The sequence below is a fragment of the Glossina fuscipes genome, unplaced genomic scaffold (genome assembly GCF_014805625.2).
Source record: "Glossina fuscipes isolate IAEA_lab_2018 unplaced genomic scaffold, Yale_Gfus_2 1, whole genome shotgun sequence".
NCBI classification, from domain to species: domain Eukaryota; kingdom Metazoa; phylum Arthropoda; class Insecta; order Diptera; family Glossinidae; genus Glossina; species Glossina fuscipes.
The window spans coordinates 33404393-33418686 of record NW_023998415.1 but is presented as its reverse complement, the minus strand read 5'-3'; the positions used below and the strand labels follow the sequence as shown (position 1 = coordinate 33418686).

General features: G+C 32.0%; 1 protein-coding gene and 1 non-coding gene across 3 annotated transcripts in view; one reads left to right on the top strand and one right to left on the bottom strand.

Annotated features, from left to right (window-relative positions):
- Positions 1 to 9558, bottom strand: part of LOC119645030 (NAD(+) hydrolase sarm1) — a 102207-nt gene extending 92649 nt beyond the window's left edge. For both annotated transcript variants that reach the window (XM_038044816.1, XM_038044817.1), the window contains exons 1-2: positions 8786 to 9558; positions 8523 to 8668 (exon numbers count right to left, since the gene is read on the bottom strand). In XM_038044816.1, coding sequence (XP_037900744.1) covers positions 8523 to 8668; positions 8786 to 9443 — 804 coding nt within the window. In that variant the 5' untranslated portion in view covers positions 9444 to 9558. The remainder of the gene's footprint in view (positions 1 to 8522; positions 8669 to 8785) is intronic.
- Positions 9559 to 14185: 4627 nt separating this feature from the next.
- Trnal-cag lies at positions 14186 to 14268 on the top strand. The gene has a single exon. It is a non-coding gene; the product is annotated as a tRNA-Leu (tRNA).
- Positions 14269 to 14294: the final 26 nt, after the last annotated feature.

Sequence of the window (14294 nt, the reverse complement as noted above, 5' to 3'; positions counted from 1 at the left end):
TCTCTCTCTCTCTCTCTCTCTCTCTCTCTCTCTCTCTCTCTCTCTCTTTTCCTTTCTCGTTTTCTTTCTACATTTACAAACTTTTAAGGAAAAACATCTTAAGCGCCGAAAACAATATTTGCATTATGTGTAGTGCGTGGCCCACGAACTATCAAAACAATATAGATTGTGAGTATTTAGACGTAGATGAGCGTACAATTTGCGTTCCATTCATTATATGTGAAAACAAATATTTGTCAAGTTTTTCAAATTTCTGCGCACGTGGCTTTTGACAAGCCACACAACAGCGATGTATTTTCCTGAGAACATAACATAATCATATGGTTCCTGTTCGTATAAATTTTTTGTTTAAAACTTTTAAAGAAACGAAAGGACAGGGAAGAGGTAAATAAATTAAAGTACCTTCCTATCTTTGACTACACAGAAAAAAATTTACCTTTCGCTTAATTAATTGTATTTTGCCTCAAAAAAGCCATTTTTCAAATTTTTAATTTTGCATTTCATTACTATTTAGGTAAACCAACGATAACCGTGTAATTTACCTTTAGGAACGCACGTAAACTATGTGTTATGTATGATCTTGAATGTGCGTTGGCCATGACGCATAATGCAATCATTGTGTTTGACGCTTTAAGAACTAAAATTCTTTTCGAGGATATCAAAAACAAACCAAGTACTTTTCCATGCCAGATTAAATAGGTATAGAGTTTTCACTCTTCATTTTGACCGTTTGGGGAGAAAAAGTTAACTCTCGGACGCTTGCTGCTTTGCACACCGGCATATAATTATGCACAAGCATTACAGGTATACGCACGCATACACAAATAATTTCGGCGCTGAATACAATAAATGTGTTTCGCTTCCTTGCTTCATGCTCGGTGCAATAGCTGGCTTGCTTTGCTGCGGCAAAACCATATCATTTCAAAAACTGACCGCCGATGAGCATAAAAAGATTTCTCTGAACAGTGATTTTACGAAGCAAAGTATTATTAATAAAGCGGGAAAAAAGTCTATCCTTCCTTGTAAAAATAGGTAGTAATCAGTATACGTTAGTTTTTTTCTATTTTTTATACCTTACAATATTTGTGATATAAAAATATATTGCGTTTGTGTGGATGTATGCAACATGTAAAAAGGACTTGAAAGCAGACTCACCTTTCGTTATGCGGGTTGATTCGGAAACACTTTCTGAGCCGTTCTAAGCCTGTTGATCCGCTTGTGCGGCTTGTTTTCTCGTGTTCAACCTAGAGGCCGCAAGAGTCGAGATATTTTGATGAAGATTGGTGTTTTGGCGAAAAGACAAACACTACAGAGAATATTCGAATTGGATCACTTTTTCGATCACTTTCTATATTAGGCCTTATTTTGAAAGATCGTTTTATGAATAACCGAAAGGTGGTGTATTATATTATTGCATGTTCGGTCGTGGTCTATTATAACGTTTTAACTTGTGTTTAATAAAAAAAAAAAAAAATGCAAATAATCTTTTTGAGGCCTGAAACAATAACTTTACGATTTTGTTTTGTTCTAAAAAAACATGTGTCACGGTTATGACTGTCGGTGGCAAAGCAAATCGAAATTTGAAAAGCTTACTTAAAGCCGGCTACATGTTGAACTACATATAAATGTACATATATGTACAATGAATGTCACGTTGACCATTTGCGTATGATTACGGAAAGCACGCCATTGCGATAAGCGCTTTACTCTGTCATAACATGTCTATCATTTATATCATTTCGGAATACGTTAACAAAATACCAAATTTCACTCTTTTTATTACATATATCATTGTGCCCTAAATTGAATATTTCTCTGCTACTTCCACATAAATTTCAACCTAAATTCTATGCACTTTCCTTTAAATATTGAAAGCATTTCTTTAACTTTCGTCATACCTGTAGAGATAATAAAAAGGTACCCTGCATATAAGAAGTTGGGCAGTGGACCCCGGTATGCATATTCGTGTGATGACACGGAAGAAGAGTAAACGACTGAGTTGAAAAGCACTACGGAGTGCTGCACCTACGCTTATGCATATTACTATAATGTGTATGCTTGTGCAGACATGCTAGATATGTTTCTCTCTTTTCGAGAATAATAAAAAGTATTAAAAATTAGTTCGTTTAACGCTCGTTCCTTACCGTCCCATTGTTAATAATTTTATCGCACAGGTGAAAAGAACGAGTGCAAACTCCATATTTATTCATTCTCTTCAATTTCCTCAAACTCTCACTGCAACATTACAAAGTATAGGGAGTACAAATAGTCAATAAAACTCTTCGATTGCGTATTGAAGAGAGCGGAAGTATTGCTGAAGAAGGCATTTTACAATACTTACTGCACAGGGACAGGGCAGGATTTTGTTTACAAAAGTGTGTGCGCCATAATGAATAAATAATTCATTCATTTTCATGTCTGACGTGAAAACTTAACAAAGACTCTTCTACACTCCTTTTATAAACAAAAGAGAGAAAATTGATTTTACTTAAGAGAAAATTATTCGAGTTGATGGGAAGAATAACAAAATAGTTTAAGAGAAAATTATTAATGCAATGAAGAAAACAAAAATGAAACCATGTTAAATGTTTCTAGGTGTTATGATGTGGACACAAGTACGAGGATGAAAGCTATTTTCAAAGCACTTCAACGTACCTGTTGTTGGTTGTTGTTGATATATATTTTACTTACCTTTAAAACACGTGATAAATCCGTGTTAACTTTCATTGTTGTCTCTTGAGCGGTTAAAATTGTATTCACTAATATCGTTTCGGAATTTCTTAAAATCATTTCATTTGCTTTATCCAACGGCTTAAAATAGTCCACCTTCTTTTCTATATCTACACGTGAGGAGGGATTCGTTTTATTTAAAATACTATTTTCCAAGTTTTTATTATCCGCTTTTATCGCATTTATCAGACAATGAGCGTCATTGTTACTTTCTTCCTTTCTCGTTATAATAATTGTTTCGTTATTTAATAGTTTTGTGGGACGTGGTAAGGTCGCTGCTGCTGGTATACATTCAACGGAATCCGTACGCTTTGAATCGCGTGCTAAGCAACTCAACGATAAATGACGATTTCGAAAGGATTTATGCTTTTCTAATTGCTGCTTAGATTTATTAGTAGACAAAGTATCATCGCTGTCGATCCCTTTGAGAGGTAAATTTGATTTTTTACACCACAACGTACTGACACGATTGCCCATAATAAGCAGAATATATTTTCGTCGTACTTTTTTCTTTTTGCTTAATTGATATTAAATGAAATTGTTCAGCATGATTCCTAAATTAAAACTTTCGTTAAATCAAAGTCGCAACTAAACGAACAAACGAAATAATTTTTATTGATTTTTATTATTCCACTCAAGTGCAACCAAAAAAATTGCAAAAATTGCGTTTATCGTTACCGGTACGAATCTGAATTCAGCAAACACTGAATATGGCAATCAATCGTAATAATGCGAATAGTCCAAAAGTAACGTCTATACTATTTATATAATGTATTAGCACTGAATTCTAAAGCCGCCATCATCATCATCATCATCATCACCAACAATAGCACCACTAGTTCTTCCAACGCTATCAATGTCAATATGTATAAATTTCTCACAAGTTTATATACACCCCACGTTCATCTGTTTAATGCTTATTAAATACAAAAAAAGAAAAAAAAAAAAAAACAAACAAAAACAAACGCTTCTCTACTCAGTGACACAATCACCTAAGGTACGTGTTTTTAACAAAAGCAGAAATATTTCGTGTTTTTCATTTCTCTGCCATTATTTTCTAATCGATTTTTATAGCAAGTAAGTTATTAGCGAATAAATACTAGAAAATAAAAAAAACGAGGGAAAGTTTATAATCAGTTTAGAGCGAATTTCGTATACGCTTTATAGCAAATTATTCGGGGCATATATCAAACCGAATTTGAAACGCTGATCATATCACATTTGAATTCTTATCTTTCGGCAAAGCGTTCCGAGACATTTCGTTTTGTGGTCTCAAAAGGATTTCAAAATGATAATAATGTTATAAAATCCTTTCAAAAGGCTTCAAATCTTAACTAAACTCATACATATCGCTTCACTCAATAAGTCCCCGGTCTGACACATAAAAGACATCACTGTTCACAAGCCCATTTGATTTCTGGGCAGCGTCAAAATTTCATGACATTCTAAAAAAAATTTAGTTTACACGTTAGACTGATTTATGTGATGCTACCTTTTGTTTCCCACCCTTCAAAACAGAAAGAAGAAAAAATACTGCTCGCAATCAGCGCTGGCTTGAATATGAATGTTATGGCAACTTTTGTTTGTCCGGTCGTCCAAATGCCTTCCATTGTACCAGAAAGCATTAGAAAAAGTGCATAAAATCATTTTGATAGATTGAAAAGTGCAGTCAGAAGGCAGTGTATTTGCATGAGCATTTCTTCTTCACGGCAATGTTCGATTCAAAGTGAGTGCGCGTGTTTGCTCAGGTGGTTCAGGTGTACCGTGTGGCGCGGTTTAGGCAAAATGATTACGACATACGGCAATAGATGAATTCATCAACACACTCCAGCAGCCGAGTGGCCAACAACCGACAAAAATCATTCGATGCGACCAAAAAAATAGTAATAAGAGTAGTGTTATGAGAACAATTGTAACCGATAAACTAATAGACGAAATGTCATGAAATATGTCACACATCATTTAAAGGCTGATATCATTCAGACATCATATAAGTCTGTTGACAGTGTCGCCGAAACTTCACCGTTCTGCTATAACATTAGATATGCGGCACCCGTCACATTGACGGATTTTTATTTTTTTAAAGAATTCAGCCTAAGAAAGTTGATAACTTTAGATGTTATATACTCGTTTTTAATAATATAATGCAGAAAATATATATGTCTATCACAAATGCGATGTTGTACGCTTATTACGATCTGTGAACGATTCTAGTCGCTTAAATGAAGGTATGAAGCTGATATTTGGCACAAACTTTCCAGCTTTTCGAACTATAACTTTCATAAGATTGAAAGAGAATGTGAAATAATTGTCGGGTACTTTCCGAAATTATTTCAGTTTCTTATGCATTGTGGGTGTGGCTGTGAATAGGTCACGTCCATTTTTAATCTCATACTCAAGCAATCTATCTTTAGTTTTGCGTCAGTTACGGTTCACAAAATTCACCTTTCAAATTGACGGTTTCCCATATATCTAGTGTTAGTAAACAATCTTAAGTTTTAGTGTACAATTTTAGTAAGACAATCCGTGATTAGCTTAGCTTAACTCATAATATGCTTAATCATGGATATTACTGTCTTTTTTTTACCCACACTCCGAACAATAAGAATTTTTTTTATTTATTTATTTTTTTATTTAACTTGAGACAAAAACATATATATGAAAAGTTGTTTAGTTCGGTAGAAAGTACTTGAGAAAGTTATTCAAAATTTTCGTTAACATTTAGTAAAATCTTTTTCATTTTATTAATCATATGATTCTTTTTCTTAGCTGTTTTTTTTTTTATTTTTAGTTGGTCTGTCTGTTAGTAGAGTTTAACTGCAAGAAATCCTACTGTAAAGTTTGCAAGTATCGGTTGGAGTAATGTGTAGTGAAATAGATGTGGTGTTAACTAAAAGTTAACATAAAATACTTCAAAAAAAAAAAAAAAAACAAAAACAAAATAACGAGCGTGCTTAACGCGCAAATTTATAAAGTTTAACGTAGCATTTTTGTTTCGATATGGGTAAGCTTTGCCTTAAAGCTTTGCATAAGACAGTAGCAAAATCCGAAAATTATCTTTTAAATGGAATTTGGAAACTGTACCGATATATTATGAAAATATGTAGGTTTCATTTTCGAATTGCGCGTACAAAGGGAACGGCGTAGACGAGCATTGATGACCAATGCTGATGAGGCTTCATTCCGAATTAAAACTTAAATATACTCCAAATGGAATGATCGAACATATAAACCCAGGATTGGTCATTTAATTTTAGTTTTAAGGTATTTTACGGTTAAAATATTTTCGATTTCGCCTGAGGCAGTTGTCGCCAGCGTTCAAATCAAATTAATATATCGTTCGCATGACGTAGATAAAATAAATAAATAAAATGTAAATATTATACACACAACACGAAAAACTTGATGAAAAAATTAATAATTCATACGCGCACTAAACGAAAAAAAATTAACAAAATAGACTTAAGTAAGAAGAAGAAAAAAAACAAAACAAGCCAGAAAACTTTATAGATTTTCGACGAATTTTATATACTTTGCATACAGACCTGTGTGATCTTCGTTCAATTAATGATAAAAATTAGTCTTAGATTTTTAGAAAGCTTTTAACAATCATTTCCAGCAATTCTCGTTCGTTATCGATCAATCAATTATTGTTAACAATTTCAAGGCGATTTTCAAAAATTTCAAAAATCTTTAATTCGAGTCTTGGAATGTTTTCAATGTTTCGAGAAACTTCTCTTATTACAATGTCACAAACGAAGTAAAAAATTTAATAAACTCATTGTTTTAATAAATGAGTCGTATAAATGACAACATTTAATAAATCATTACGAATTTCCTATATATTGTCTTCGAATTAAAATCATAGCCCGTTAAACTTGTCATTGCGAATGAACATAAAATTATTTATAATAACGAGACTTCAAGAAGTAATACGGGAATAATGCGTGAAAACATATACATATACCGGTTTACCGGGTTAACGTTGCTCTAACCGTAAAATGAAATATGGTATAAAACAATTACTGAGACAAAACTTCAAACAAGCCAATCGCTAATAGACTCGTTTTCATTTAATAACAATTGTTGACATTAACTGACATATATATATGTAAAATGAAAAACACATGACTTTGTAAAGATTTTGAAAATGTTTACGCTCTTTTGCAGTAAATTTTAATTTCTTTATTACAAGACAAACTATATATTATCAATAAATCAAACGTAAGGTATATTATATTAAATGAACGGAGAATGGCAATCTCAAGTTTTTTCAATGATAATAATACTAATCGTAAAAGTCATCACTTCACATATCAAGCCATTCAAGATATAGTAGACTTCCTGATATGTGCTCAAAAACGAAAAATGATTAATTATACTTTAAGTATTATTTCATTCCATTTTAATACCAACAATCAAGATCTCTAGGCTCTTACATGCATTTGGAATGTAAAATAAAAAAAAATAAAAAAAAAAAAAGAGAAAGAGAAAGAGAAAGGCAAAAACTATACTATTATATATATCAAAATGATCCTACTTATCGCTCCAATTTTCTTTGCTATATGCGGTAAATAAATTTCGGATTTCAAATACAAAATTTCCAGAAACTTAAAGGAAATGCTTTTCTAATATCAATAAGTAGGCAGACTATATACGCTAGTGATCGAATCTTTTATCTCCATCATCGTTATCCTAGAAGAAGAAGAACACTTAAGAGAAATGGGGAAAAAAGCTACATTTTTATAATCCTTGATATATGATGGGCGTGGCTGATTTTCTTTGCTCTCACAATAACAGTGATAATTTATATGGTATATGGTATGTGTTGCACGTGTTATGAGTAATAACTAAAAGAAGAAGAAGAAAAAAGGAAAGCAAAGATATTCACAGTTTTTATTGCATAGAAAGGTTAACGTTGGGGGGCGTGTACTTTGACCAGTTGCGGGCATTTTCAAATTCTTTTGCAAATTTCTAAGCGATATCTTCACTTGGACAGATAGAAAGATGAACAGACGGCCACGTTTAGAAGCATTACGAATGCGAAACTAGCCAAAAATTTATATACTTTATGGGATCTTTCAAACTTGTTTCGGCATGCATTAAAATTATTGGTAGAGAAATCGAATCGATTTAACAAACTATATTGTTGGGTAGGCGTGGTCAGCTTTTTCCATTTTCCATCTGCTGTAATTTATGACTAATGAGAAAAAAAAAACAATTTTGTATTTCTGCTGACAAACAGAGGGTGTTTCTCAGTTTATGCGGTACTGCAGGCGTGTCATTTAATTGATATGATTTCCCACCATTTTCCACCAAATACCAAACTGCATGCAAGAACTTCCAAAGTTTTTTATTAAATTGTCAGCCGAAGGCTTGATTTTTTTGGGGCCAGAAGCATGTTCACAACAGATATTACGCAGACGGACAGACAGACACGGTTAAATCAATTCAGAATTCGATGCTAATCAAGAATACATGTTCACTTGGTGGTGTGGTCGCCGAAACTTCTTTTTGGGCGTTGCAAACATTTGGACAAAACGAATATGTTCCTCATGCTTTGATCAAGATTTCCTCTATCTTCCACTAGTAAAAACATTCATTCATTAAACAAATTCTTTTACTAATCAAGCTATAACAATAATATATCATATCCTTACGAATTCGATGAATCGATATTTATATGCTTAGCACATCGAAGAACAGTGCAACTGAGTTGCTTCAAAGTATTTTCAATTCGTAATAATGCTTAAAGGCTTAACTTAGGTTTAATACCGAAGATTTATACTTACATTACCGTAACTTCTCAGGGCTGAAGGACTTAAATTGAATAAACGATTTAACTGATTATTGGGGGAACCGGTACCGTTATTATTGTTACTATTATTCGCTGTATTCGTATTCGGTGATATCGATGCCGTGAAAACTGGCGAACGATCTGTTAATAATGATAGAAATTTAACAAAAAAAAACAAAAAAAAAAAACCTTTTTATATATATTTTGAAAAACAACAAAAAAAAAAAAAAATAAAAAAATAATAAAGTAACTACTCACCGCCTGTCACAGAAGGTGATAATTCCTTAGCAAAGGCAAATAGTTCATTGTTCTTGCAAATATCGGTTGAGTTCAATGTAATACTCGGATTTCGTAAAGAGAGAAATTTCCCATTACTACTACAATTCGATGGTGTAGCAGTATTATCATTATTGGTTAGCAAAACGTTGGGAAGCGTTTGCGAATCTAAAGGTGAGGTTGACTTAAGGGGTATTTGAGAAGAAGTGCTCAAATTTGTTGGATTAAAGGGTGTTGAACGCTTCAGAATGGGTGCAGGCGGCAATTGCGAGGGTGAATTTTTAAAAAGAATCGTATTAGCAGCTAAGGTATTGCTTGTGTCCTCGGATTGTCTGGGTATAGCTAAACGTAATGTTTGTCGGGCTGCTAATCTTCGTGCAGGTGCAAACTTATGTTGCTGTGGTTTCGATTGATTCTGTTGCTGTTGCTGCTGCTGCTGCTGCTGTTGCGTTTGTTGCAATTGATTGTTAATTAGACCATTCTCCGTATTTATGCGAGAAGTTGCTGTTGTTGTTTTTGTATGATTATTATTATTATTATTCCTATTGCCCGCATTCATCGATGTTGTGATTGCATTTGCCGAGCAGCCAGCATGTGCATAAGCTGAACCGGTGCTTGATGTCTCGTTCGAAGTAAGCATTTTATTGCAATTATTTCATTTACAAGAAGAACAATTTCAAGTCGACTAGAGGTATAGAAAACGTAGCATGTACTTAATGCAAATGTTTTGCATAAATCATTATTTCTACCAAACTTGGTGTTTTCTTTCAAAACGTGTGCTTTAGTCACGTTCAGTCGTGTTATTTTTTTTTTTTTTTTTTTTTTTTTTAAGGTCCCAATTAATCGTAGAAAGTCGATAGATAAAGAGAATTAGTTTTCAATTATGCACACACATACCACTTAAAAGTGATGCTTATTACATTTATTCTGTGCTTTTTCAACAACTTCATAAAAATCTTTCAATAAGAAAAATTTAACTCTTATTGTCGATAAAGTTGCTTTAGTTAGTAATTTAGAATAATAGTAAGTAAGCGAGATAATTTACAATGTGTTGTTTATTGTTTGCTGTTTATTGTGTTCAGTAATGGCTGCAAGCTCGCAAAAGACTGCAATTTTGACCCACATTTTTATGCGATTGTCGCTATTATTGTTATTGTTGTTGTTATTGTAATTGTTATTACACTCAAACTCTGATCGGTATCGTCACTGGGTAAACATGAATGAGTCACTATTACAAAACCGTATAGCAAAGAAAAGCTTTTTGTCTGTGATTTGCCATTTCCGCGACCAGTCGCTGACTCTGTTTGAAGAAACTTTAAAATTTATTATAAATTACAATAAATTTTTTTTACTCATTTATTCATTTTTAACATCATTGAATGATATTCTCAAACATTATGGCTTATGTTATATAAGGTAATGTTGTTCTCTTTCCTTTCATTACTCGCTTGCGTTCATGGACTCGCATTGAACTTGTCAGTTAATTTGACATTTAACAGCTGCTAACAGCATATAATTATTAATAATTTTATTGCATTTATCTTTACATTAACGCGTGGGTTTCATTTATATTGAAATGCTTTATAAATATTTTTTTCAATCTCTCCTTTTAAACTAAATGCCGCTGTTCTGTAAAAAGAGAGAGAAAAAATTTAATTTTTGATTTAAACACAAATTGAAAAACAAAAAACAATATTGAAAATTAAGAAATTTCAATGCCAAATTCATAAATAAAATTTTACTAAAAAAAAAAAATCGAAAAATTCAAAGACTCGTCCTTGCGTAATAAAAACTTAAAAAGAAAGGGAGAAAAAAAAATACATCCTCGCTAGAGTGAGTGATTTTTCATACCCTCCACCAAATTGTTTAAAATCTACAATAAATTATTTCATTTAAGTTGGAAGGAATCAACTCTGCTTTTACACGAATTTGAACTTACACGATCGAAAAATTGCTTTCTCTTTTATTATTATTATTATTATTATTATTATTATTATTATTATCAATTTAACTAGAGAAATAAATATTAAAGTCTGAAAGCGCTTGTAAATCAAAGGCTATCGGCTCTATTGAAAACAATACCGCTACTTGAAATTTGAACCCACGACCATTGAGTTGACTAAGAAGCCTTTTCAACAATTTTTTTTCTAATCTAAGAGGATTTCAAAGTCTTTGTCTTACAATTCCGTATTTGCTTATGTACGATCCGTTACCATTTAACTTTTTATCATACTTCAAACATTCGACGATATTATCCATTGCTACAATGAATACAGTAATACACAGAATACATGGAAACCATTTCGCATAAGTGAGGCTTTGTTTGAACATTCCTCACCTTAGGAGGTAATGGTACCCTCATGAACAACAAATTATGAGCAATTCAGTTTTATTATCTACGAAAGACAAATAAATATATTGGAATACATTTTCAAAAAAATTTCCAAAATAAATTTCATTTTTTTATTTTTTTTAGACCGACTTTATTATATCAATATCATATGCGCCATCTTCAAAGATATGCCCATTTATATTATGCGTAATCGGACAAAGGACAATTTCTTATATTGAAATCGCTAAGACTTCTCCAATCTATTTCAGATGATCTATTCTTATTCAAAATGAAGGAGACCGCTTCACATCATCCGCATACGTTAAAATACATGAGTATTGAATCGCAGTCGCCAGATCATAAAACCAAGGTAGCTGCCTCGTGGAAATCTAGACCAAACTATTACTTCTTTAGATAAAGTACCATATTAAGGACCAACTTGCACACAACCTTTTTGGATAAGAAGTAAATTATTTAAATTAATTACAGCGCCATTTTAAAGTAAATTTAAAGATAAGCTTGTCATCATTTATCCTATGAATAGCCCCACTGAAGGCAATAATGTAAATAATGTCCATTTGCAGTCCTTTCGGATATGACATTTCTAAACAATTTGTTACTGCGCAACTACTAGAAGTAGTTGAACATAATAAGTACTATTAAAACATAGTTTCACCTCGATATAGCATTAATTGAACATAAAAGATATCAACCTGAATGGCTAGTTGGCCAAGACAATCCAATTTTCGTGCATTAAAATCTCAAGTTCGGTAGAGCTTTCAATAAAGCCGATAGCCTTAGATGGTGGTGCTTTAGGACCTTAGTCTTAGAATTCATTTCTCCAACTAAATTAATAACGAAAATAATCATAATGAAAGCAATAAATGTTTTGTTACTAAACGTTCAAAGAGCTTAGACAGCGCAGTAAGTTCGGCTATAGCCCTATAGTTTTCTGTGTCATTCCTACAGCCCGTCTTCAAAATAGAAACAATCACACTGTACTTTCCCACGACTCTGAGCAAATACCAGATGTTAGCGATAACTTTTCGAATCGTTCTAAACTTAACACTCATTTGTTATAAATAGGAGGAATAGCATGTTCTACTCATTACAAGGAATTTAGGAATTTTTTCAAGAACATAGCATGAAAAATTAGTCAGATAACATATACCCTTAAATATGTTTAAAAGTCTATTTCTACGATTCTTTATCTACTTTAATGTTCTATTAAATCAAACTGGGCACTCATTACTATTTTGTACTCGAACGCAAGGCACGAACAGCAATATTTTGGCTCTTTAATCATAGCGTAAAGATTAGACATACTATTGTTCAACGTTTCAATTGAACAGACCGCCTTCGCTATCCAACTTCTCATAGCGATAAAATTTGTTGTTTTAAAAAGAAACATGCCATGCTTTACTAACATTTTCATATTGAAAATTAGTTATAGATAATCCGATGATAATTATTTTCGGTAGTGATGAGGGATTTGAACGAAGAACAGATAAAATGCAAGATCTAATAATCTATCTTGATGAGTGTAGACATTACCTATTTGACGCGGACATAGTTCACATATACCCTAAGAAAAACGTTTATAGTTTCAAGTCAAACGTAACATGTTTATCTCATTCTAAAGAAACATAGAGTAAATTGCAATCACGAAATACGACTACGGTATCCCTTGGACTAAGAACTTTAAAAATTACATAAAATATTACTAGAAACTGCAAGTACAATAATACATTTAAAGCGGGATCGAGTGAGGGCACAAATTCAATGGGGATCGAAGCGTAAGACTAAATCGAAATGACAATGACAATGTATTCGAGAACAATAAATATAAAAATGCGATTCTTTAGTATAAATAAAAAAATTAAATTAAGCCTTGACCGGTAATATGCCATACCAAAAATAGTATAAAGCTCAATTGTCTTATGTTAATAAGGTATATATTTTTTCCAGCAATCTTCACCGATTGTATTGCATAAAAAAATATGAAAAAATTATTATTTCGTCTTTTGCACACCTGCACTCATGATATGATGAACACTTGTTAAATGGCATTTCATACCCATTACCATTATCAAAGTATCGAGATGTATTGATATTTTCGTTCTGTTTGTAACGACTAGAAATGTGTATAAATAACTCTAGCAGGCGTCGTTAATGGCATACCATCGAAACCGTACATCGAAATTTTCTTGTAAAAATTGTATATTTACACTAATTAATTACTCTAATTAAAAATAATTTGAATTAGACGTGTCTAACACGCCATGATTTCATTAAATTACATTTAAAGGATCGAAATTCTTTTTTCCTTCTTTAATAATCATCAAAAGGTGGTTTAATCGGTTCTTGTAATTCTTGCATTTAGAAATAAGACAAACTACCCTTAATCATATTTCAGTAATGAAATGATGTTTGTTATTTAAAAAATTTATTATTATTGTTAAGGCCATAAATTAGTTAAATAAGCTCATCAGTTCCTTCGCATTCAACAATCAGTCGATATTGTTTTTAATGTTTAATGCATTTTGCAAGTGTTTTCTATCTTCAACATATCCCAAAGGGGTAGGTATATAAATATTCGGTTTTTCCTCAACTAATTCATAAAAATATAAATGCATTTGAAATGTTTAATTAAATATCAATTAATTTTATTAAATGTAAAAAATCATTAAGTTTTAGACATCGCATTTATTCTTAGCATCGCATTACTCAATAAGGTTAACAATGTTGAACTTTATAAAAAGTATTTGATTAATTTGTAAATAAATTTTAGATCATCATATTATTTAACTTTTAAAATTTAATATAAAGTTAAGTAAATTCCAGCTTAAACTTCCGGACATTGTGACAAAAAGTCGACAAACCTAATTAACACAATTTGTGATTTTCAAGTAATAAAAATATGTAAACGATTATTATAGATACAATAATATAGCTTTTATTTAATTCTTAACTCTTGCCGATCGTTATAAAAATAATTGTGAAAGCAAAGCTATGTCATTTATTACTGAATCGTCACAGCATCATTAAGTGTCAGAATGGCCGAGTGGTCTAAGGCGCTGCGTTCAGGTCGCAGTCTACTATGTAGGCGTGGGTTCGAATCCCACTTCTGACAACCGTTTTTTTCTTTATTACAAATTT